Genomic DNA, 25,737 nt, shown 5'->3' with positions numbered 1-25,737 from the left:
CAGTGTGTTTGTGTCTTTGAGCAAGGTACTTAACCACACATTGCTCTAGTGTCTGAGCGGGGAGTGGCGCCCCACACACACTTCCAATCTGCGCCTTGTAAGGCATGAAAATGCCCGACGCAGGCCTCTCATGGTCTGAGTTGACGTTCCCTCCTCCCCCATCGGGAGCATTTAATAGTTAGTGGTTGCTTATCCCCACTACCTCCCTCAGCTGTGACAACCTTGAGGAACGGTGAAATATTTTACAACATATGTCAGTGATAATAAAATTGATTCTGAAGTGATACTGAGGTTAAAAAAAAAAATGACCCAGTGATTTACGAAGAGGACACGAGAGGCCCAATGGGCTCCTGCTATTTCTTGCGTTCATTCCAGGAGTAGACGGAATGCACCTTTGAGCTCCCTCCAATGCCGGTCTATTCTAGACTCAATGAGACAAAAACTGTATCTGCCTTCAGCTTGGACCTCACCAACACCTTCTTCAGTCCCTACCTTTATGCTCAATTACTCTTTGCAGGGCAGGAATTTGAGTGGGCAGGATTCGAATCGGGGCCCCCCTGTGCTGGCTCACTGTAGAATACCACAGCTGGAGAAGGAAAGCTCTCTTCTCAAGCCTCCGCTGCCTTGTGGTTATACCCACTCATGGCAAAGGCTTCAAGAGTAAACCCCGAGGGGAAAATATGGAGCTGGAGTCCCTGAGGTGGTCCTACGTTGAGTTCAATGCTGACTGTAGTGGTCTTTGCTGTTCCTTTGGATTCATAAGCTGCTTCGAGAGGAGAAGTCTGCTGCATGAGCAGCAGTTTGCTCCCCATATCATACTGCTCTGGCCTGTGTATTACTACTTGACCAATGGAGGGTCTCAGTGTGGCGTGCCTTCACCGTGGTGCTGAGCCTGTGTCTTGCCAGCCTCTTTCACTGGGACCACCAGTAGCAAGCAGGGACAGGACCACTTCCACAAGACTGATCACAGCTGCCATTCAGATCTCGAACAAAGCTAACAAGCTCAATACAGAGTCCCAAGGGTTGGGCGAGAGAGGAGGTGTAGGGAGAGACAGCTCATTCCATGGGCAAATGCAGAAGATGGTGATCAAACAAGTCAGGGCAGGAATGTGTGTTTGTGTGCAATGTAGGCCAAGTGCCCAATTTCCCTTCCCACATGCCAACTCACCTGAATCTCTGCAACCTGCAGACTAGAATATAGAACATAGAGCGTACAGCACAGTACAGGGCCTTCAGCCCATGAAGTTGTGCGTTCTTTTATCCTATGCTTCAAGGTCAACCTAACCTTTCCCTCCTACATGGGCCTCCACTTTTCTGCCAGCCAGTTGGAACATTTGAGAGTTTCAAAGTTCAAAGTAAATTTGTTATCAAAGTACATATATATCACCATATACAACTCTGAGGTTCATTTCCTTGTGAACATAGTCAGCAGGTCTTTAGAATACTTAGCTATAACAGGATTAATGAAAAATCACCCAACTAGGGTGTTCAACCAGAGTGCTGAAGGCAACAAGCAGTGCAAATACAAAAAGAAAGAAAGAATAATAAGTAGATAAGCAATAGATATCTTGAACATGAGATGAAGACTCCTTGAAAGTGAGTCTGTTGGTTGTGGGAACATTTCTGTGATGGGCCAAGTGAAGTTGAGTGAAGTTATTCCCTTTGGTTCAGGATGCTGATTTCCTGAACCTGGTGGTGTGAGTCTTACTGGTGGCAGCAGTGAGAAGAGACTCTGGTCTGGGTGGTGGGGGTCCCTGATGTTGCTGCTTTCCTGCAACAGCGTTTCATGTAGAGGTTTCTTAAATATCCCTAATGTATCTGCCTCTGCCTCTCATCTTTCTTCGAGAAAAAGCCCCAGCTCACTCAGCCTGTCCTCACAAAACATGCTCTCTAATCCAGGCAGCATCCTGGTAAACCTCCTCAGCATCCTCTCGAAAGCTTCATATCCTTATGATAACGAGGCGAGCAGAACTCCGAGGGGATACGCTGCTCTTCAGTATAGTTCGAGCTCATGGTCCCTTGGTAGACAGGAAGTCCCGGGCACCTGAGAGGAGGCTCGGTTGAACAGGCCAGCTGTAAGGAGCATCTTGAGGGGAATGGAAGCTGGCAGAGTTCACAGAGCTTGGGGACAGACAGTTTAAACTGTGGGGAAGCCATTCAAACAAGGGACAATTTGAACCATAAATGGTGCATAGAGATCTGAGGAATGTGGCTAGAGGGTGTCACAGAGATAGGGAGAGGAGGGGATTACAGAGACTGGGGAGGGAGGCACAGAGGGGTGTAAGGGATGGAAGAGGTTACAGAGACGGGGGTGAAAGGGATGGGAGAGGTTACAGAGACACAAAGGGGTGTAAGGGATGGGAGGGGTTACAGAGACAGGGAGGGGTGTAAGGCATGGGAGGGGTTACAGAGACGGGTGAAAGGGATGGGAGGGGTTACAGAGACAGGTGAAGGGGAGGGAGTGGGTTACAGAGACAGGGAGTGGTGTAGGGGATGGAGGGACTTGCAGAGAAAGTGAGGAGGGTAGGGCCCAAAGCAGGTCACAGAGAGGAGGAGGGTTGTAGGGACTGGAGGAGGTTACAGAGGCAGAGGGTGTAGGAAGAGGGACGTCACACAGAGAGGAGTGTTGTGAATTAAGGGGGTCACAGAGAGGGGTGTAGGGAACCGAGTCGTGGGAGGGGTGTCGAGGATGGAGGGGGGGGGTGACAGTCCTGCAGTCCGTGGTCCTGAGCTAGTGCTCTAACTCTGAAGCTCCTGTGGCTCTGGCTCTCTTCCCCACACCATCCTGTGGATCGTCCCAAAACCCCACCCCACACTGGTTAAACTCACCCCTGTGGGTATCCCCCTCATCCCACCCCGGCTGACCTCAATCACTCTCTTTCTTTCTTCTCCCCCCCCCACCCTAGTTGCCCTCAACCCCACAGCCCCCCCCACCCCCCCCATGGGTACCTTTGCCTTCCATGCCTCCCCTCCCACTGGCTCAGCACCGCTCTCTCTCTCTCCCGCTGGCTGGGTGCCCTCGTGGCTCAGTGCCCTCGTGGCTCAGCGCCCTCGTGGCTCAGCGCCCTCGTGTCTCAGCGCCCTCGTGTCCCACTGTTGCTGACGCCTTTGTCTTGAATGTTACCAGCAGGAAGAGAAGCAACAGCAGCTTTACCAGGCAGCCCTCAAACTTCAGCAGGAGCGAGGCTTGAACCAGCCACCACCCCACAGCTTAGCGCCAACCGTCACCACCAGCAGTGTGCCCGCCTCCGTGATTGTCAGCAGTAGCGTGGGGCTGGCGGCCGCCGGAACCCCAGACTCCAAGGGACAAACGGTGCTGCCCACTTTGGCGGGCTCTCACTTCCAGCAGGCTCTGGCTGGTCAGGTAGTCTGAGACCATCCGTCTCCCCCCACCCCCCCCCCCCGTCTCTCACTTTGACACTTCTACTAATAAACCTCCTGCTCTGGGTTTCTGGGACTGCAGAAAATACTAACTTCACAAGATAAGCCAAGATCTCTTTAGTAAATTGTTGCTTGGGCCACGGGTGGAGATTCGGATCCGTGGATGTGCACGATGGAAAGTGTTCCAACCTTGTTTACGGGTGAGGGAGTGTAGCTCGCCTCAAAGTGCAGAAATACCTGACAGGAGTTTTAATGGTTCAAAATCCGGAGGACTTTTTGTAGAGTGAATGAGGGAAACTTCAGAATAGAAGGACGTCCCATATGGGAAACATCTGATGGCTTGGGGCCTGTACTCAATGGAGTTTAGAAGAATGAGGGGGCCTCTCATTGAAACTTCCCAAATATTGAAAGCCCCAGACAGAGTGGATGTGAAGAGGATGTTTCCTATAGTGGGGAGCCTAGGGCCAGAGGGCACAGCCTCAGAATACAAGGACGTCCCTTTAGAGCAAGGATGAGGGATCTCTTTAGCCAAAGGGAGGTGAATCTGTGGAATTCATTGCTACAGACGGCAGTGGAGGCAGTCATTGGGGATATTTAAAGCGGAGGTTGATAGGTACTTGATTGATCAGGACGTCGAAGGTTATGAGGAAATGGGTTGAGAGGGATAATAAATCAGCCACGAAGGAAGGGCAGAGCAGACCCAATGAGCTGAGGGGTCTAGTCCTGCCCCTGTGGAAACAGGTTCTCGTGACTGCAGGCAGGAGAGGTGGACTGAGGGCCACTTGACAGAAGTCAAAAGATCTTAGAAACAGCCAGCTGGGTCAGGTTGAGGTGGGGTGTAGGATAGACGTTGAGTACAGGAATTGGGCCACCACGTTGGAGAGATTGTACCTGGGGCACTGTGGGCAGTTGTGGATGTTATAAGAAGAATGTGGTTAAAAGTGTGTGTCAAAAAAAGTCAGAACCATGCCCCCATCTCCAGAGAGACTGGATAGCTGAGGCATTTTCCCAGGAGGTTAGGAGGTCGAGGGATGACCCAAAAGAGGCTTATAAAGTCACGAGGGGCTTAGATAAGGTGGATAGTCACAGTCGTTTTCTGGAGTCTACATTGGTAAATTGGCATGTTATTGCCTAGAGGTACACTGAAGCGCTTGTCGTGTATATCACCCTTACTGAGCATTTGATTACACACGGTGCATTAAGGTAGTACGAGGTAAAACAATAACAGAATGCAGAATAAAGTGTTAAAGTCACAAAGAAAGTGCAGGTGGAAATGAGGTGCAAGATCTTAACAAAGGTTAGACCACACTTGGAGTATTGTGTTCAGTACTGGTTGCCTTATTAAGGGAAGGATGTGGAAGCTTTAGAGAGGGTGCAGAGGAGATTTACCAGGATGCTGCCTGCATTGGAGGGCATGTCTTATGAGGAAAGGTTGAGCGAGTTAGGGCTTTTTTCTTTGGAGTGAAGGAGGATGAGAGGTGACTTGATAGACATATACAAGATGATAAGAGGTGTGGATTGTGTGAGACTTTTTCCCAGGCCAGAAATGGCTAATACCAGAGGGCGTAATTTTGGGGGAAAGTATGGTGGCAGGGGTAAGATTTATTTACACAGTGAGTGATGAGTGCCCTGCCCAGGGTGATGGGCGGTACTGTTGCACAGTGGTCAGCACAACACTTTACAGTACTGGCGGCCCGGGTTCAATTCCTGCCGCTGTCTGTAATGACTTCGTGCGTTCTCCCCGTAACCGCACGAGTTTCTCTGGTTTCCTCCCACAGTCAAAAGATGTACCCGTTGATAGGTGATTTAGTCATTGTGTTAGACAATAGGGTGAAGTAATTTATGAGATCATGGGTTCATCTTATTCAAGTGTCTGATAACAGTGGGGTAGAAGCTCTCCTTGAGCCTGGTGGTACATGCTTTTGAATTTTATTGTCTTGGATTTGGAAATGATGTACTGAGATTCAGTGAAAAGCTTGTCTTGCATACTGTTCATTAATATCAGATCATTACACAGTGCATTGAGGTGGTGGTTATCCATTGTGTCCGACGATGGCGGGATACCTGTGTGTGAGAGTTTTTAAAGTGGAAAGGCCGTTTCACTGGGGCAGTTCCACTCTCTGGAACTCAGAAGACTGGGTCCAGTGGTATGAATGAGCATCACATTGAGTTATTACAAAGTAAAACAAAAGCAGAGTGCAGAAAAATGTTTTAACAGCTACAGAGAAGGTGCAGACAGACAATATGCCCATAACAAGGAGATCAACAACAAATGTCACGACTTATGCCAGTGATAAAAAACGTGATTCTGATTCACTTCTGCCCGATGGGAGAGGGGAGAAATAAAGGGGACATTGGTTGACAATTTAAAGGGGAGTTGAGGAGCAACTATTTTCACAGAGGGTGGGTGCGTGGAGCAAGCCGCCAGAGGCAGGTAGGATTACAATATTTAAAAGAGGTTCAGAGGTAGGAAAGTTTTAACAAGCAAGTGAGACTAGGTGAGGAGGACATTTTGCTCAGCAAGGTCATTGGATCAAAGGGTCTGTTGGTGTAACTGTGACTTCTTAAGTGTTATGAAGTACAGATTCGATGTGCTTGCGTCCGGTGAGAAAGTGATAATCAGAGTGGTGGGAAGGGGCAGTGTCAGACATGGGAATTAATCTCTTACTAAACTCCTACGAGGAAGGAAATCACCAAGACAAAACTGAAGGTTTTCTATCAAGTTCCAATTTAAATGTCATTCAACTATATCCGTGAATAGAGCCAAATGAATTGGTGTTCCTCTCGGGCCACACACAGAACTAGGCACATATCGCACATATAATGACAATAGTAGTCAAGCATACAACCTGATTTTCCCAATCTACACCTGCATATTGAAATCCTCCATGACTATCGTAACATTGCCCTTTTGACATGCGTTTTCTACCTTCCGTTGACATTTATCTCCCACGTCCTGGCTACTGTTCAGAGGTCTGTATATAATTCCCATCAGGGTCTTTTTACCCTTGCAGTTTCTTAAATCTACCCACAAGGATTCTACATCTTTGGACCCTATGTCACCTCTTTCTACGGATTTGATTTCATTTTTTACCAACAGAGCCAGCCCCCCCCCCTGGCCTACCTGCCTGTCCTTTCAATACAATGTGTATCCTTGGATGTTAAACTCCCAACTATGATCTTCTTTCTGCTACAACTCAGTGATGCCCACAATGTCAATCTCCAACTGCGCTACAAGATCATCTACCTTATTCCGTAAGCTATGCGCATTCAAATGTAACACTTTCAGTCCTGTATTCATCACTCTTCGTGTTTACGCTTTAACTCATCTCACTGACAGCAATTTTGCCCGGTCATCTGCCTGTCGTTCCTCACAATCTAGTTGTGCACCAACTGCCCCACCCTCAAAGCTATCACTGTGGTTTCCACCCTCCTGCCGAATTAGGTTAAACATCTCTAGCAAACCTGCCCTGAAGAATACTGGTCCTTGAGTTTAGGTGTAACCCACCTTTTTTGTACAGGACATACCTTCCCCGGAAGAGATCCCAGTGATCCTGAAATCTGAAACCCTGCCCCGTGCCAATTCTTCAGCCACGCATTGATCTGCCAGATCACCCTATTCATACCCTCACTGGCATGTGACACAGGCAGCAATCCAGAGATTACTACCCCAGCTTTCTTCCTAACTCCCTATATCCTCTCCTCAGTACCTTCTCCCTTTTCCTACCTATGTATGTCATTGGTGCCAATATGTGCCATGGTTTCCAGCTGTTCAACCTGCCCTTTATAATAACCTGCTCGGAGACATCCCAAAACTGGCACCTTAGAGGCAGCATACCATCTCTTTCACGTCCACAGAATCAGCTGTCTGCTCCTCTAATTATGGAGTCCCCTAAATGGAGAGGATGTTTCCTATGATGGGAGAGTCTAGGACCAGAGGCCCCAGCGTTTTAGAGTGGAGATGAAGAGGTTGTGGTCCTCTTGGGGGAGGTCTTTCATTGCATTCAACTTTAAAAGGAGAGCTTGTTTGGATAGTCAATAATGCTTTAGAAACTAATGGTTTTAATACAGATTTTATATAAAGATGGAAGATGATTTAGTTCATCTCCAGTTATCTCCAGGACCACATGTCCTGGAGGATATCCTGAGGTTTTGAAGGAGGTAGCTGTGGGGATGGTGGATTCACTGGATGTTGACTTCCACATTCCATAGCATCCAGGACAGTATCCTGAGGCAGAGGTGAATTACTTTAGGAAACAGCGGAGAGGGGAAATGTGGAACTACAGAGCAGTTAGCCTGACACCAGCAATGCTGGAAAACATTTTAAGGAAGCGGTGTAACAGAACTCACAAAAATAATATGGTTGGTTGGATTACTGAAATCATTATTGACACATCTCTTAGATTTTTTGTGAGGTTTTAGCAAGCTACATAAAGAACAAGCCAGCAAATGTGATGTACTAGGGTTTTATCAGGGCCTTGACAAGGTACACACAGAGTCGGTCAACAAATGTGAAAGTGAGATACTGGCTCGAATTGGGAATTAGTCAATGGGCAGAAGTTAGAACAGCAATATGCAGGTTGTCTCTAGATTAGAGGACTGTGACAAATGAAGTTGCACAGCGATTGGTGTCAGGGCCCCTCGTATATTTACAGTCTATATGGGTAGTTGGAAGAGCAGATCAAGTGTAGTGTGTCCAAGACTAGGCAGTGTGGATTGTGAGGAGGATATAAAGTTGAGGGTTTATAAGGCTTTGGTCAGTCTGCATTTGGAATATTGTGAGCAGCTTACAGTTCCATATCTACAGATATTGGAGAGGATCTGGGGGAGATTTATGGGAACAATTCCAGGAAAAGAAAGGGTTAACATATAAGGAACATTTGATGGCTCTGGGCTTGTACTCACTGAATTTTAGAGCAACTGTGTGTGTGGGGGGGGGAGGGGGGGACTTCATTGAAACCTATTGAATATTGAAAGACCTAAGAGTGGAGATGGAGAGGATGATTCCTATAGTGGGAGTCTCTAGGACCAGAGAGTACAGCCTCAGAATAGAAGGGTGCCCCTTTAAAACAGAGATGAGGAAGAATTTTAGCCATAGAGTGGAATTCATTGCCATGGACAGCTGTGGAGATCAAGTCATTGGGTATATTTAAAGTTGAAGTCGCTAAGTTCTTGATTAGTAAGGGCGTCAAAGTTACGGAAAGAAGGCAGGAGAATGGGGTTGAGAGGGATAATAAATCAGCCATGATGGAGTGGCAGAGCGGACTCAAAAGGCCCAATTCTGCTTTTGTATCTTATGGTGGGGTGCTGGTAGGCTACGTAAATTGGTGAGGTGGCATTTGGGATAGAATGTGGAAGTGTGTGAAGATATCCACTTCTGACAGGGAAAACTAGGAAAATGAAGCTTCCTTTAATTAAATGTTGAGGGACTGAGAAGTGTTGGTGCTCAGGCACAGCTCGATATCCTCGTATGTAAAGCACCAAAGATAAAACCTGCAGATAGCGTACACAGCTGGGTGGTAAGATGGCTTGCTGGCCTCAGGGCAGGAGGAGTTGGGTATGAAATTAAAGGCATGGGAGAAATGGTGAGAATATTCTGACCAAGCCAGATTTCCCATCCAGGGAACAGAGGAAGAAAGACTATCATAGCTTACAGAGGGATCTGGGTCAGCTGGAAAAATTGGCTGAGCAATGGCAGATGGAACTTAATACAGACAAGTGTGAGGTGTAGCATGTTGGTGGGACCAACCAGCTTAGGTCTTACACAGTGAATGGTAGGGCACTGAGAAGTCCATTGGAACAAACGGATCTGGGACTACAGCTCCATAATTCATTGAAAGTGCCATCACAAGTATATAGAATTGTAAAGGAAGCTCTCGGCACATTGGCCTTCATAAATCAAAGTACTGAGTGCAGGAGATGGGGTGTTATATTGAAGTTGTACAAGACGATGGTGTGGCCTAATTTGGAGTATTGCGTGCAGTTTTGGTCACCTACCTACAGGAACGATGTAAATAAGGTTGAAAGAGTACAGGGACACAATTTACAAGGATGTTATCAGGTCTGGAGCACCTGAGTTATAAGGAAAGATAGAATAAGTTAGGACTTTATTTCTTCGAACGTAGAAGTTTGAAAGGAGATTTGACAGAAGTATACAAAACTATGAGGGGTATAGATATAGTAAATGCAAGCAGGCTTTTTCTATTGAGATTGGGTGGAACGACAACCAGAGGTTATGGGTTAAGGGTGAGAGCTGAGAAGTTTAAGGGAAACATGAGGGGAAGCTTCTTCACACACAGGATGGTGAGAGTGTGGAATGAGCTGCCAGCACAAGTGGTGCATGTGAGCTCGATTTCAATGTATAAGAGGAGCTTGGATGGGTACATGGATGGTAGGGATATGGAGGGCTATGGTCCTGATGCAGGTCAAAGGGAGTAGGCTGTTTAAGTGGTTTCGGTATGGACTAGATGGGCTGAAGGGCCTGTTTCTGTGCTGTACTTTTTATGACTTTGAGGTTCGTCAGATTGATTTTTAGGAGGAGGAAGGACCCTCAGAGGAGAGGTTAGACAGAGCCTAACCTAGACAGAGTCATTCTTTTTGACTTCAGAAGAATGCAGAGCAATCTCAGTGAAACATACAGTATTATTAGGGTGTTGGACAGGGTGGATGTAGAGGCCTGTTTCCCCTTGTTCACTGAGTCGAGAATCAAGGATCACAGTTTTGAAACAAGTGTTCAGTCAAAGGAATCTAGACAGAATAGAAGAAACAGCTTCACTCCAAGGGAACTAACTTTTTGGAAATCTTCTATCAAAGAGAGTTGTGGGAAGTTCAGTCACTGTCAAAGATCAATAGATTCTTAGATAACCAAAGAAATTATGTCAGTGGCGGGGGTGGGGGGGGGTGAAGTGTTCTCACCACCCCCCACCCCCCCCGATCTGCCCATCTGCCACGATGGCTAGGCACAGACAGAGGCAGAATGGCCTTCTCCACTTCTACTTCAGATCTTGTGAGTCTGTTGTTACGCAGGGTGTGGTGGTGAGCTGAGACATGCTGCAGGAAGCAGGTTGGACGGGTGATGTCCGAGGGAAGTGTGGGATTGGTTGAGCCTAGTTGGAAAGTAAAGATGCTGGTGCAGAGGTGGGCCAAGTGGTCCTGGCAATGCCACGTGGTGCAGTGGGACTGTCACAGTCGGGTACAGGGTGTTGTTGGGGGAAGTAGGAGTTACGTCATTACGTGGTCAGAGAGCAATTCGGTGTTGGCTGTGGCCTGTGACTTGCACCTTCCCCACCTGCCTTGGGGGTGGGGTTAGGCAGGAGGTTACAGAGACGGACAGTGTTGCAGAGGCTAAGTGATCTTGGGACCCAGGGGGATGGGGATGTGAATGACAGGTGTCCAGCAACCCCTCAGCATTCTTGTTCCTGGGCTGTGTGGCTGGCAGTGCCAATGGATACCCACCAAATCTGGGGTGTTTGAGGTGTGTAGTGGACAGGTGCGGTTCACACCAACCACACAAAACGCCCTTCGCACCCATTTGTTTCCCCCTCCCCACACGCAGACACCACACAGAGACGCATAGAAATGCAGACAGACACACACAGAACCCATCTCCACCAGTGGCCTTTCTATCTTCCCTCTTGCTTCTGGCTTAAAGCTGCTGTTTGCTCTATCTTCCTTCAGTCCTGTCTCCTTGCACTGTGTTACGTTGGCTTTAGATCCGAGTAAGTAAGAGTGAGTGTGTGTGTGTGTTAAAAGTGGACAGAGCACTCACAGGGAATTCAATCAGGTCTGAGCACAGTTGCCTTTGCTTGTTCCCTTCCTACCAGTGGGCTGCAGAGTGAGCCAGTCCTAGCCAGGGTAATCAGTTGGCAGATGCGTAGACGATGTTCCCTTCCAGGCAGAGAAATCAAAAAAAAAGAGGGATGAACAACCCTGGTCTCTCACCCCAGATGGCTAACCCTCGAGACTGAACCCCACCGCCTTGGCTGGGTAGCTGGTGTTGGCCAGCACCTTGCAGTGTGAAATGCATGCATGTTTGTCCTGTGGTGTCTCAGTCCAAACAGTGGGATCTGTGCTTTTTGCAAATCATGAACATGATCTTATTAATGAACATTTATTTTATCAGGATCCTTCCGATAGCCAAGGAAATTTGCCACTAATTCTGAATTCAGTTTATTTTCTCTCTCCCCGCTGGTTATTGTGCATGTACACGGCACCCAGAACGTAACTGAACATCGTGAGCCACACAGTATTGGGTCGGAGACATCTCAAGGTCATCGTAAAGGCAGTGAGCAGTCGTAGGGTTTGGGCAGCTGAGGGTACCACTGGTGAAGCAGTAGCTTTCGGGGTGAAATCAAGGCCAGAGTTGGAAGTGAGAAGATGTTTTGAACCTTAAGGGACTGTAGCAAGTGCCAGAGGCAAAACAAGGTGGTCCGGCAGGGATTTGTAAACAAGGATATGAATCCATAAACTTTGGTTCTTTAACTGAGATATGACCAGCCCTGTGAGTGTCCGATGGGACCGTGTGTAGAAGGATCTTCACACGCTGCCCGATGATCTGACACCACATTCCTCACAGAAACATCCTAGCTTTGAACAACAAAAACCTTAATATTGTTTTTATTAAGTTTAAAGTAAATTTTATTATCAAAGTATTTATGTCACCATATACAACCCTGAGATTGATTCTCTTAAAGCATTGTCAGCAAGTCTGTAGAATAGCAACTATAACAGAATCAGTGAAAGATCAACTAGAGTGCAGGAGATAACAAACTGTGTAAAGGCAAATATAGATAAATAGCAATATCTATACAAGAACATGAAATAATGAGATAAAGAGTCCTTAAAGGGATTATCATTGGTCATGGGAACATTTCAATGGATGGGCAAATGAGTGAAGTTATCTCCTTTGGTTCAAGAGCCTGGTGGTGACTGTTCCTGAACCTGATGGTGTGAGTCCTGAGGCTCCTGAACCTTCTACCTGATGGCAGCAGCGAGAAGAGATCATGGCCATATAAGGTCCTCAGAGATAGTAACACCCAGGAACTTGAAATTTCTCACTCTTTCCACTTTATTATAGGCAGCTGTTAGTAAAGCAATGTTTGGACAGATACGTAGGGGAGCAAAAGTCCAGAAATATGGGCCAAATACACACATGTGCAGCTAGCTCAGGTAGGTGACTTGGGTCAGCAAAAAGAAGTGGGCTGAATGGCCTGTTTCCATCAGGGTCTTTCTAGTGGTTCTGTGGAGATCCAAGAGACTGCGATGCTGGAATGCAGAAACAAAACACACATAAAGTGCTCCTCTTTCATGTTATTCTATGTTCCATTGTCTCCTGCTGTCAGATTCTTCCTTCTAGCACTTTGCCTCTCCTACCTCCCACCTCCTAGGCTCTCACATTGTTCCCATTTTCTCCGACCTTCTCCCCCCTCACCCGGATCCTCCTCTCACACCCCTCACGCTTCTCCCCCTCCCCACACCCTTCTATTTCTGGCCTCTCTGCCCCCTTCCTTTCCAGTCTTGATGAAGGGTCTCGGCCAGAACGTCGACTGTCCATTTCTCTCCACGGGTGCTGCCTGACCTGCTGAGCTCCTCCAGCATTTTGTGTGTGGGATTGGAACTGGTTCGTTATTGTCAGATATACCGAGTGTACAGTGACAAGCTTGTCTTCCACGCTGTTCAGACAGTTGAGATCATTGCACAGTGCTTTGAGGTAGAGCAAGGTTAAAACCATAACAGAAAGCAGAACAAAATGTAACGGCTGCAGAGAAAGTGCAGATAGACAGTAACGAGGTAGATTGTGCCGTGAAGAGTCCATTATTGTACTGGGGAACCATTCAGTAGTCTTGTAGCAGCATGTTAGAGGCTCCTTGAGGCTGGTAGGAAACGCCCGATGGGAGGGGTTTTGAAAAGAGAATGACCAGAGTGGCTGGGGCAGTCTTTTCCATGTGACAACAATGATCCAGTTCCGAAGTCTAAAGTACATTTATTATCAGAGTACGGATATATCACCAGAAACGGCCCAGAGAACCATTGTCTTGTGGTCGTACTCCATAGCATCAATGAAAGACTGTGCCAACGTGGGCATTCAACCAGTGTGCAAAAGATGACAAGCTGTGCAAATATAAAGAGAAAGAAGTAATAATATTAAATAAATAAACAATAAATATCGAAGACATGAGATGAAGAGTCCTTGAAAGTGAGTCTGTAGGTTGTGGGAATGTTTCAATGATGGTTCAAGTGAAGTTGAGTGGAGTTATCGATCTCCTTTGGCTCAGGGGCCTGATGGTAACTGTTCCTGAACCTGGTGGTGTGAGACCTGAAGTTGAGTGAGTTTATCCCAATTCCTGTTTATTCAGCTAACAGTCCATCCACTTAGGCATCCAGCACTCACTGCCTTTAATTGCAGTCTGTTTCACACTGGTTGTAAAATTACTGCCAGCACCACCCAAGGGGTCTCCATGGATGTGTGGCTCCCTCGGGTGATGCCTTTTTGGAAGGGCTAGATGTCTGAAGTTCTGGGTGCAGTGTATGTTTCCACCCTCCACCCCTCCCCAGAAGGTGTTGAGATTGAGCTCGGTGTTTGAATGGTGACCTGATGGTTCTCGGGGCGGGGGAGGGGTGACTGGGACGGTGGGGAGGGGATTTGTCTTGTGGGATTGTGATGTTCCACCACCTCCTACTTGTTGGTTCCTCCAGCAGATGGCTGCTGGGCAGCAGAAGACAGCGATGCCCCAGGGCACACCCACGTCGCAATCGCCCGTGCCTCAGGCCCCACAGAACGACGCCCAGGTCCACATCCAGCTGCCGTCCCCCCACCAGTCCCGCCCGCCCTCCCAGCCGCAGCCTCTGTCTCGGCCCCCGTCGCGGCCCCAGAGCCGCCCTCCTTCCCAACCCCAGGTGCTGTCCCGCCCCCCTTCCGAGCCCCTCTCCCGATCCTGCACCCCCTCCCAGCCGCCCCTCTACATCATCCAGACCCAGCTGCAGGGCTCCCCCCACGGGGGCTCCCAGCCGCCCCACCCCATGAGACCCCCGTCCCAGCCGCCCCTGCAGGTGCCGTTCCAGGGCGGCGGATCCTCCCAGCCCCCCCATCCGGCCGAGCCGCAGCTGACCCCGCCGGCTCCCGCCTCTCAGCAGCAGCAGCAGCCCGGTGGTCAAGGCCAGACCCCGGCTGAGGCCCAGACCCCGCCCCGCCTCCTGCCCCCCTCCACCGCCCCCTCGCAGAGCCCGGGTGACCCCCAGCCCCCGTCCCTACAGCTGCAGCTCCACTGCCAACCTCACCCTCAGGGTCCCCTGCAGCCCGTCTACCAGACCCTCACCCTGACAGCAGAGCAGCAGCAGAGGTTCCAGATGGTGACCAACCAACTTCAGAACATATCCGCCATCCCCAACCCCACCCAACAGCACAAGTCGTTCATGGAGAAGCTTCAGCAGGTGAGTGTGCCTCCCCCTCGCCCTCGCCCTCGCGTTGAGAACCTAGACTGTGGAACGGTACAGCAGAGAAATTGGGCTTTCGGCCCACAATGTTGTGCCCAGTGTATCAAATAAGTGATTAACTAATCTATTCTGCTTGCACTGCGTCCATATCATTCCATTTTCCTCACATTCATGTGCCTCTCTAAATGTCTCTTAAAAGCCCCAATGGTGTTGCCTCTACCACCAGCCCAGACACCCACCACTCTCCATGTGAAAGAAAACTTGCCCCTTGCATCTCCTTGGAGCACACGGGACTCCAAATTAAGCCTCGGCAATGGCTTATACAACTTCAACATTACATCCCAGCTCCTGTACTCAGCACTTGGAAGGTCAATGTGCCAAAACTTTCTTTCGGACCCTATCTACCTTTGACGCCACTTTCAAAAAATTATGGATTTGTATTCCCATATCCGTCTGTTCAACCGCACTCCTCAGTGCCCTACCACTCATCATGCAAGCCCCACCCTGGTTGGTCCTCCCAAAGTGCCACACCTCACACTTACCTACGTATTGCCCGTTACGCCGCTGGTGTTTAGGGCAGCAATGAAGGTCCCCCATCTCTGGTGATGTTCAGGGCTTCCTTCATCATGTCAGTAGCTTCCTCTCGGTTTTCACTACTGTCAGTCAGGCAAGTCCTGGGTGAAGTCTCAGGAAAACCATCACACTCAGATGTAGAAGGATTCTTCATTGCTGTTTCCGTAACAGTTGTGTTTGACCAGTCAGGGTTGTTAGCCCTGAGCTGAACCCCTGAACCTGCAGGACCGGTGGACCACTCTTAGTCTGTCCTCTACCCTTTGATCTGTTTGATATGGGTGACCCTACCAAGAGCATAAAGCCCTGACTCCAGCCAACATAGCTGTCAGGGTCATTGAGGCACACGAGCCTCCAAACCCTACGACAAGGTCTCACACTTGTCTGCATTAAATTTCATCCGCCATTTTTCTTTTTTTTTCTGTAATTTACTTTTTATTGAAGTTCATCATCAAATAAACATTTCCATAAGAACTCCAGATCCTGCTGTAAGCTGAAGTGTAAACCATGGATTCCTAACCTTTTTAATGCCATGGACTGCTGCCCATGAACTGAGGGGTCTGTGGACCTCAGGTTTGGAACCCACCCCCCTCCCTGTCTATGTTAAGGTCAACCACAAGACGGTAACTGGTGTCCTCTTGGGAGATGAAGACAGGGCACCAAGTTGGTCATCAATAAGTCGAAATAGAGATTCATACGTGGTTGAGAACAATGCTATTTATGACTTACATTAAATTAAGGGAAATCTTGGCGTGTAAAAGGTTATAATGAATGTTCATCAAAACAAAGTTCTGGAAAAACTCTAAAGTTCAAAGTGCATTTATTATTAAAGTTTGTATACATTCTACAGCCTTGAGTTCATCTCCATACAGGCAGCCTCAAAACCAAGAAACTCAAAAGAACCTATTTTTTAAAAATGACCAACAAATATCCAATGTGTAGAGAGATAGAAAAACAAATCATGCAAACAATAAAAGCAAATAGCATTCAGAACTGGTCCTGAAAAGAGAGACCATCCACAGCCTCAGTTCAGCGCAGAGCTGAGTAAACGTCACGGAGCGGCAAGCTGAACCGTCTTGTCCCTCGCCTCCGGTCCCAACTCCCTGACCTTTCCAATTTGACCCGGTGCGTAATTGTCGTCCAAACATTTGGGTTCTGTCGTTTTGATACACTCTGGTGCCTGGACCCTGCCTGCTCGATTCGGCCTGTACCCCACCATTCTGAGCATATCGGGCAGCATCTGTGGAGAGAGAAACGTCTGTGTCTGTGACTCTTTGTTCTGACTGTTTCTTTTGCCACAGAATACTGCCTGACCAAGGTTTCTCCAACACCGTTTTTGTTTCAGATTTCCTGCATCTGCAGTAGTTTCTGATTTACATGCAAGCTATCAGAAGGCAGTGGTTAGAAGGAACTTCATAGTAAATTTATTATATATGTCACCATATACAACCTTGATTCTTTTTCTTGCTGGCATTCACTGTAAATACAAAGAAATACAATAGAATTGATGGAAGACCACGCCCAACAAGACAGGCAAACAGCCAATGTGCAAGAGACAACAAACTGCAAATACAAAAAGGGGAAAACAATAATAATAATAAAATAAACACTAAATATCGAGAATATGCGATGAAGAGTCCTTAAAAGTGAGCCCGTCAGTTGAGTGATGGGGTGAGTGAAGTTGTCCCCTTTGATTCAGGAGCCTGATGGTTGTGGGGTAATAACTGTTCCTGAACCTGGTGGTGTGGGACCTGAGGCTCATTGTGGTGAGTGAAGTTATCCACACTGGTTCAGGAGCCTGATGGTTGTGGGGTAATAACTGTTCCTGAACCTGGTGGTGTGGGACCTGAGGCTCATTGTGATGAGTGAAGTTATCCACACTGGTTCAGGAGCCTAATGGTTGTGGGGTAATAACTGTTCCTGAACCTGGTGGTGTGGAACCTGAGACTCCTTCCTGAGAGCAGCAGCCAGAAGGGAGCGTGTCCTGGGTGGTGTGAAGGTTCCTGATAATGGATGCTGCTCTCCTGAGATAGTTCTCCTTGTAGATGTGCTCAGTGGTGGGGAGAATATGACATGGCCCAGATGGGCTGGATGGCGTTGACTTGGGGCCGTGCAGTCTGTGCAATGGTGACCGAGCGATGCACTTTGTTTCAACAGATGCAGCACAACATAATCCTTCAAGCCAAGCCCTCGAGCAGCAGCCAAGGCGTGACTGGTGTCAGCCAGCTCAGCAGCCAAGTGCAGTCGCCCAGCCTGCAGACGCAGACGCACACCAACTCGGCCGGGCTGAAGCCGCAGCCTACCGGGGGAGGCCCGGCGGCACTGGCCACCCTCCTGCAGCAGACGTCCGTCCTCGTGAAGGCATCTTCAGCAGGTGCGCTGGGGTGGGGTGGGGAGATGGTATTGAGGAGGAGGTAGGGACCTGAGTGGGAACAAATTCAGAAATCCGAGGTGCAAAGGGACTTGTTCAGGATTCCCTAAAAATTAACTTGGAGGTTGAACCAATGGTAAGGAAGGCAAATGCAATGTCAGCATTCATTTTAAGGGACCAGAATATAAAAGCAAAGATGTGATGCTGAGGTTTTATGAGACATTGGTCAGAGCGCACTAGGAATGGTGGATCAGACTGGATGGGCTGATTGGCCTGATTATGCTCCTATACCTTATGGAGTGGAGGGGGTGGTGGTTGTGAGAACAAGAGACATCTTGCATAAGGTTAGCATTCACCTAGCACTTTTCCCATCCCTTTCAGGACATCCTAAGGCCGGGAGTGATGTGGGAAATGGTGTTAAGCTGTGCTCGGAAAGATTCCAGGCCAGGAATGTGACAAAGATCAAGTGGTTTTGTTGGTGTGTTAGCCTTCATTAGTCAGGGGATTGAGTTCAAGATCTACAAGGTGACATTGCAGCTCTATGAAACCCTGGTTAGACCACACTTGGAATATTGTGTACAGTTCTGGTCGCCTCATTATAAGGAAGGCTGTGGAAGCTTTAGAGAGGGTGCAGAGGAGATTTACCAGGATGCTGCCTGGATTAGAGAGCGTGTCTTATGAGAATAGGTTGGGTCAGTTGGGGATTCTCCCTTTGGAGTGAAGGAAGATGAGAGGTGATTTGATAGGGGTGTATAAGATAAGAGGCATAGTTAGAGTGGATAGCCAGAGACTTTTTCCCAGGGCAGAATTGACTAATACAAGGGGGCACCATTTTAAGGGGATGTGGTGGGTGGGAGATGTCAGATGTAGGTTTTTTTTACATGGAGTGGTGAGTGCATGGAATGCCCTGTCAGGGGGTCATGGTTGAGGCCCATGTCGTAGGGACATTTAAGAAACTCATAGGCACATGGATGAAAGGAAAATGGAGGGCTATGTGGGAGGGAAGAGTGAGATTGATCTTAGAGTAGGTTAAAAGGTTGGCACAATATTGTGGGCCGAATGGCCTGTACTATTCTGTACTATACAGTTCAGCACAGTGTAGATGGACCAAAGGATCTGAACTGTACTGTACTGTTCTATGGTTTGGTATAGTAGTGTTGATGAGAGGGAAACATCGGGACCCGATATTCCTGGTAGAACTCCCTTGTGAGGGAGGAGAAATCATTGCCCTCTGACAGCGTTTCAGTCCACCATTCGTACGTTAGATCTGCAACTTAGACGTTTGTGTTCAAGTATCTGGAGTGGAGCTTGAACCCTTCTGAGGGGACAATATCGTCCCAAGAAGAATGAGAACAGAATCGAGAATTACAGCTGCATGGACAGTGGGAATCCTTTTTGTTAAAAGCCTTAAAGTTCAAGGTCAATTTATTAGCAAAGTACATATTTATCACTATATAAAACCCTGAGATTCATTTTATTGTGGGGATTTTCAATAAATCTATAGAATAATAACCATAACAGAATCAATGAAAGACCACTCCGACTTGAGTGATCATCCAGAGTGCAGAAGCCAACAGACTGTACAAATGCAAGAAGAAAGAAATGGTAATATACAACAAAGCAATTAATATCGCAAACGTGAGATGGAGAGTCATTGAAAGTGAGTCCGAAGGTTGTGGGAACATTTCAGTGAGGGGGTGAGTGAAGTTGAGTGAATTTATCTCCTTTGGTTCAAGAGCCTGATGGTTGAGTGGAGATAACTGTGTCTGAACCTGATGGTGTGAGTCCTGAGGCTCCCGTACCTTCCAGCTGATGGCAGCAGCGAGAAGAGAGCATGTCCTGGGTGTAGTGAGGGTTCCTGATGATGGATGTTGCTTTCCTGTGACAATGTTTCGCGTAGATGTGCTCAATGGTTGGGAGGGCTTTATCCGTGATGGACTGGGACATATCCGCTACGTTTTGTAGGATTTTCCATTCAAGGGCATTGGTGTTTCCATACCTGGCTGTAATGCAGCCTATCAGTATGCTGTCTAGTACACATCTATATAAGTTTGTCAGAGTTTTAGATGTCATGCCAAATCTCCACAAACTCCTGAAGAAGTAGAGACGCTGCTGTGCTTTCTTCACAACTGCGCTTGCATGCTGGGCCCAGAACAGGTCCTCTGAAATAATGACACCCAGGAATTTAAAGTTGCTGACTCTCTCCAGCTCCGATCCTCTGATGGGAACTGGCTCATGGACCTCTGCTTTCCTTCTGCTGAAGTCTATAATTAACTCCTTGGTCTTGCTGACATTGAGTGAGAGGTTTTTATGACACCACTCCAGCCAGATTTTCAATCTCCTTCCCACGTGCTGATTCAGCGCCATCTTTGGTTCTATTTTCCCTGGTGGTTTGAGTTTATTGTTACACAGGCCTACACACTCAGTGTGTCAATGACATGAACCGTGGCTCTTTACTACAACACCTCTACGTTACAAGTGTAACTTAACATCAACTTAAGTCAACATAATTTGTAAATAATGCACATTTAATGACTTAACATTTGCATAATATTTTGTATAATTAATTATAATGAAGCCTGAAATCAGCACTATCTGAAATAGAAGCAATGCTGAAAACATTCAGCAGGTCAATCAGCATCTGTGGAGAGAGAACAGACACATTTCAATACTTTTTTTTGTCATTCTTCAGTACACGAGCGTAAAGGAGAATGACATTTTTGTTACTCCAGCAGCACAAAATAAACACATTAAATGTAAAGAACACAACAATAAAAACACAATAAATGTAAATATATAAGCAATCATACAAAACAAGATATAGCAGTATCTGAGTGTGGGCTTATATACATGTGAGAGATTTCCATCGGTCAGGGTTGACCAAGGATATTGCGTCCTAGCTGTGTAGGTACACAAGCCAGGGCAGTCAAATATGGAGAGTGGTTGGTGCGTGGAATGCACTGCCTGAGTCAGTGGTGGAGGCAGATACACTCGTGAAGTTTAAGAGACTACTAGGCAGAGGAATTTAAGGTGGGAGGTTATATGGGAGGCAGAGTTTGAGGGTTGGCACAATATTGTGGGCCGAAGGGCCTGTAATGTGCTGTACTATTCTATGTTCTAAGTTGTTAGCGGGCAACAGGCTCCTTCTCTCCACGTTGCTGTTGAACCCTAAGGAACGGTGGAGGCCGATAGTTTGGCACCAACAGTGTTGCAGGAGTTGCTAGACGGCGTTGAACTCGATGTAGGACTGCCTACATGGCGAGAGGAAGAGGGTGACTCGCTCTATTGGTGATGCCCAGCAAGTCGAGGTGGAGAGAGGACGGTGAGTCAGTGTCACAGGTGGAGAACACCGGAACATGAGATGCTTGTGTTTGATCTCAAGCCCAGGAAGGTGGCGTACCCCCAGGTAGAAGATAAATCAGAATCTGAATCGGGTTTAATATCACTGGCACGTCATGAAACTTGTTGTTTTGCAGCAGCAGTAGGATGTAATCCATAATAATAAAAAAATACATAAATTAGAAGAAATGTGTACACAAAATTAAAGAAGTAGAGCAAAACGTACTGAGGTAGCGTTCATGGGTTCATTGTCCATTCAGAAATCTGATGGCAGAGGGGAAGAAGCTGTTCCTGAATCATTGAGTGTGTGTCTTCAGGCTCCTGTACCTCCTCCCTGATGGTAGCAATGAGAAGAGGGCATGTTCTGGGTGATGGGGGTCCTCAATGATGGATGCCGTCTTTCTGAGGCATCGTTTTCTGAAGGTGTCCTGGACATTGGGGGAAGCTAGTGCCCAAAATGGAGCTTTCTGCTTCTTTTTCCGATCCTGGCAGCGGCTCCTCACTACCAGATGGGGTGTTGGGGAGCCAGAGCGTCGTGCAGCCCAGATGGGGCTGTTCTTCAAGCTTGTCTTGGGTCTTGTAACCGTGCAGACGGGTAGCACAAGCAGATTGTAGTTGGAGCTTCAGCAGGCATCACAGTAACACAGCTAATAATAGTTGTGAGGCACCATCTCCAGGTTTAACCATGACCTCCAGCACTGTCTATGTGGAGTTTGCATGCTCTCCCTGTGACCATGTGGGTTCCCCCAGAAGTTCCGGTTTCCTCCCACATCTTAATGGTTAATTGGCCACCACTGTAATATTCTCCTGGTGCTGAGGTGAGGGGGAAAGATTGGGGAATGAGTTGTGAGCTGTCAGACACTCGAAGGGCTGAGTGGCCTCTTTCTCTGTGATAAGGGGACATGGAACATGATCCGGGCAGTGTTGGACTCTCTTCCTCTGCCTCATTAAACCTTGTTGCATTTATTTTGTCAGGCGCCACGGCCACAACACGGTCTCCAGACAGCAAGGTCATCCCAGGAGCTGCGTCCGGAGCTCCCTGCCTCCTACAGCAAGGAGCGACGGTCCCCCTGCAGATGAAGCCTCTCACGACGCACCAGGTTCAGCCCTCGCTACAGGTAGGGAACCTCCTGAGCTTCCTGCCACACCCATCTGTTACCGCGGGCAGCAGGGTAACGTAACGGTTAGCATAACGCTTTACAGCCCCAGCGATCAGGGATCAGTTCCCACCACTGTCTGTAAGGAGTTTCTACGTTCTCCCCGTGACTGCGCGGGTTTCCTCCGGGTGCTCCAGTTTCCTCCCACAGTCCAAAGATGTAAAGGGTAGTAAGATGTGGGCAAACACGAGGAAATCTGCAGATGCTGGAAATTCAGGCAACACACATCAAAGATGCTGGTGAACGCAGCAGGCCAGGCAGCATCTCTAGGAAGAGGTACAGTTGATGTTTTGGAAGGGTCTCGGCCCGAAACGTCAACTGTACCTCTTCCTAGAGATGCTGCGTGGCCTGCTGCGTTCACCAGCAACTTTGATGTGTGTTGCTTAAATTGTGGGCATACTTTGTTGGTGCCAGAATTGTGGTGACACTGCTGCACATTCTCAGACCATGGTGGTCATTGATGCGAAAGCCCACCTCACTGTATGACAGATACAGCTAATCTGATCACTTCAGTGTGCGGAAGGCCAGGCTTCCATTCCGACGTGTGCTGGTGGGTTTGCCGAAGAGGGTTGGTGCCCGTGGGGGTTAACTGTCTGTGGGTCTGGGGAAATGTTGGTCATGTTCATCTGTGGACGGTGCCCAGATCTGGTGGCTCCTTTGACTGGTATCTGTTGCCATCACCCAGCTTTCAGCACACCGTCTGTATGGACAGGATGCAACAGCCACGTGGAGGGGAGAGCAGGTGCTGAGGGCAGGAGCCATCACACTTATCAAGTTTAATTCAAACCACACAGAAAATTCAAAGTGCATCTATTATCAAAGTTTGTATACTTTACACAAGCTTGAGATTTGTCTTCTAACATGCAGCGACAAAACAAAGAAACCCAAAAGAACCCGTATAGAGTTGCAAGAAAAAGTTTGTGAACTGGTTTTCTGCGTTAATTACTCATAAAATGTGTTCAAATCTTCATCTCAGTCAGAATAATAGAAAAACACAATCTGCCTAAACTAATAACAGACAAACAATTGTACTTTTTATCTTTTTATTGAACACATTGTTTAATGATTCACAGTGCAGGCTGGAAGAAGTATGTGAACCCTTGTATTTAATATCTGGTAGAACCTCTTTCAGCACCAAACGTTTCCTGCAGCTGATCAGATTTGCACAACGGTGAGGAGGAACTTTAGGCCATTCGTCCATACAAAACTCTTTCAGTTCTCAATATTTCTAGGATACCTTGCATGAACAGCCCTCTTCAGGTCATGCTAGAGCATCTCCATTGGGTTAAGATCTGGAATCTGACTTGGCCATCCCAATACATGAATTTTCTTCTTTTTATACCATTCTGTTGTTGATTTACTCTTGTGTTTTGGATCATTGTTTTGTTGCATCATCCAACTTCAATTAAGTTCAGGTAACGGACCACATTCTCAGAAAAATGTCTTGATACAATTTTAAATTCATTGATCACTCAATGATCACAAGCTGTTCAGGCTTTGAGACAGCAAAGCGCCCCAAACCACAATGCTGCTTCTACCATGCTTCACAGTTGGGTTTTGGTTTGATGTTGGTGTGCAGTGCCCTTCTTCCTCCAAACATAGCGGTGTGCATTTCTGCCAAAAAGTTCAGCTTTTGTCTCATCTGTCCACTGAGCACTGTCCCAGAAGCATTATGGAACATCGGGTGATCTTTTGCAAACTTGAGATGTGCAGCAATGTTTTTTATTGGAGAACAGTGGTTTCCGCCATGAATGGTTCCTTCTGTGAGCACTATTCTTGTGTGTTTGTGTGTTATTAGTAGAAGCAGATTGTGTTGGTCTATTATTGCGACTTTGATGAAAATCAGACCACATTTTATGAGTAATTAATGCAGAAAACCAGGTAACTGCAAAGGGTTCTCAAACTTTTTCTTGCAGCTATGTTAAAAAAAAAGACAGTCGAACATCTAATGTGCAGAGAATAAAATCACATCATGCCTGTGTAAAAAAAATCATTGATAAAAGATTGAAAGAAACCCATATATTTAAAAAAAAGACAGTTGAACACCCAACGTGCAGAGAAAAATACATACCATACAAACAATAAATGCAAGCAACCAGCATCCTGAACTGAAGTCCGCAAAGAGAGCCAAGACCCATAGTTCAGTGCTGAGCTGAGCCATGGAACAGTGACCTGAACCGGGCCCCCAGACCCTGACCTTTTTAGTCTGGCCCGGTGCCTAAATCGACGTCCAAACATCAGGTTCAGTCCCCTAGATATGCTCTGGGGCTAGGACCTGGCCTCCTTTCGGATTCATCCCTGTGCTCAACTCTCCACCCAGATGTTGGGTTCAATCTCCTCGATATACTTGGGGGCCTGGACACATTAATATAGAGTTCCTCTGGGGCCAGGGTGCCAAACACATTACCAAAAGCACACTGCACATAGTGTTACGACAGCAATAAAACATACGGTCACAAAGAAAACATATACATATTTAGTCCAAGTCCCTGAGTGTCCTGACTCGCAGAGTGATGGTACAACAGTCTTCGTCACAAGCTAGTGCACCGCACAGCAATGGAGTCCAACTCGTCTTCCGCTTCAGTTATAAACCTCAAGTCTGGTTTGCATGTTTTTTTTCCAGAAGTGACTTTGGGTGGCATTACCGTACCGTACGCCTTGCTTCACGTGCTGTTCTCGACACCACGCAGTGCAAATGTCCTTGCCCCCATTTGGTGACCCATTTGTTGTTCTTGGCCCTCGCAGACAAAACCTGGAGTGATCAGTTCAGTCTCGGGTCTGAACATGAACTTGTCCAAAGGGCCAATCCAAATCCAACTCCTCGGGAAAGGGTTGACGCAGCTGGTGCCGGCCGCTTCAGTTCCTGCTCATCAGGTTTGTCGTGCCAAAGTTCGAAGTAAATTTATTCTCAGAGTACATATAGATCACCGTATGCAATCCTGAAATTCGGTTTCTTGTGAGCATTCACAGTAAATAGAAATAAACACAACAGAATCAATGAAAAACTGCACGTAACAAGATGGACAAATGACCAGTGTGCAAAAGACAACCAACTATGCTAATATATAAAAAAAGCAATAACTATCGAGAACATGATATGAAGAGTCCTTACAAGTGAGTCCATGGGTTATGAGAACAGTGTTGGGGTGAGTGAAATTGAGTTCATGAGCTTGATGGCTGTGGGGTAATAACTGTTCCTGAACCTGGTGGTGTGGGTTCTGAGGCTCCTGTACCTCTTTCATAGTCATACTTTATTGATCCCGGGGGAAATTGGTTTTCGTTACAGTTGCTCCATAAATAATAAATAGTAATAGAACCATAGTTAAATAGTAATATGTAATTTATGCCAGTAAATTATGAAATAAGTCCAGGACCAGCCTATTGGCTCAGGGTGTCTGACCCTCCAAGGGAGGAGTTGTAAAGTTTGATGGCCACAGGCAGGAATGACTTCCTATCACACTCAGTGTTGCATCTCAGTGGAATGAG

The 25,737-nt window shown here is 47.4% G+C and overlaps 1 protein-coding gene across 7 annotated transcripts in view; it reads left to right on the top strand.

Annotated features, from left to right (window-relative positions):
* Positions 1–25,737, top strand: part of LOC134354606 (BRD4-interacting chromatin-remodeling complex-associated protein-like) — a 168,575-nt gene that overhangs the window by 117,878 nt on the left and 24,960 nt on the right. For 4 of the 7 annotated variants that reach the window (XM_063063603.1, XM_063063605.1, XM_063063604.1 and 1 more), the window contains 5 exons: positions 3,128–3,364; positions 14,077–14,811; positions 17,542–17,758; positions 22,070–22,212; positions 24,997–25,125. In XM_063063603.1, the coding sequence (XP_062919673.1) occupies positions 3,128–3,364; positions 14,077–14,811; positions 17,542–17,758; positions 22,070–22,212; positions 24,997–25,125 (1,461 nt within the window). The remainder of the gene's footprint in view (positions 1–3,127; positions 3,365–14,076; positions 14,812–17,541; positions 17,759–22,069; positions 22,213–24,996; positions 25,126–25,737) is intronic. The other 3 variants (XM_063063608.1, XM_063063607.1, XM_063063609.1) reach the window with 3 other exon arrangements.

This window comes from Mobula hypostoma, chromosome 12 (assembly GCF_963921235.1).
Source record: "Mobula hypostoma chromosome 12, sMobHyp1.1, whole genome shotgun sequence".
NCBI lineage: Eukaryota > Metazoa > Chordata > Chondrichthyes > Myliobatiformes > Myliobatidae > Mobula > Mobula hypostoma.
Note: the sequence above shows the minus strand (reverse complement) of the source record. Positions and strands in the feature narration are given on the sequence as shown.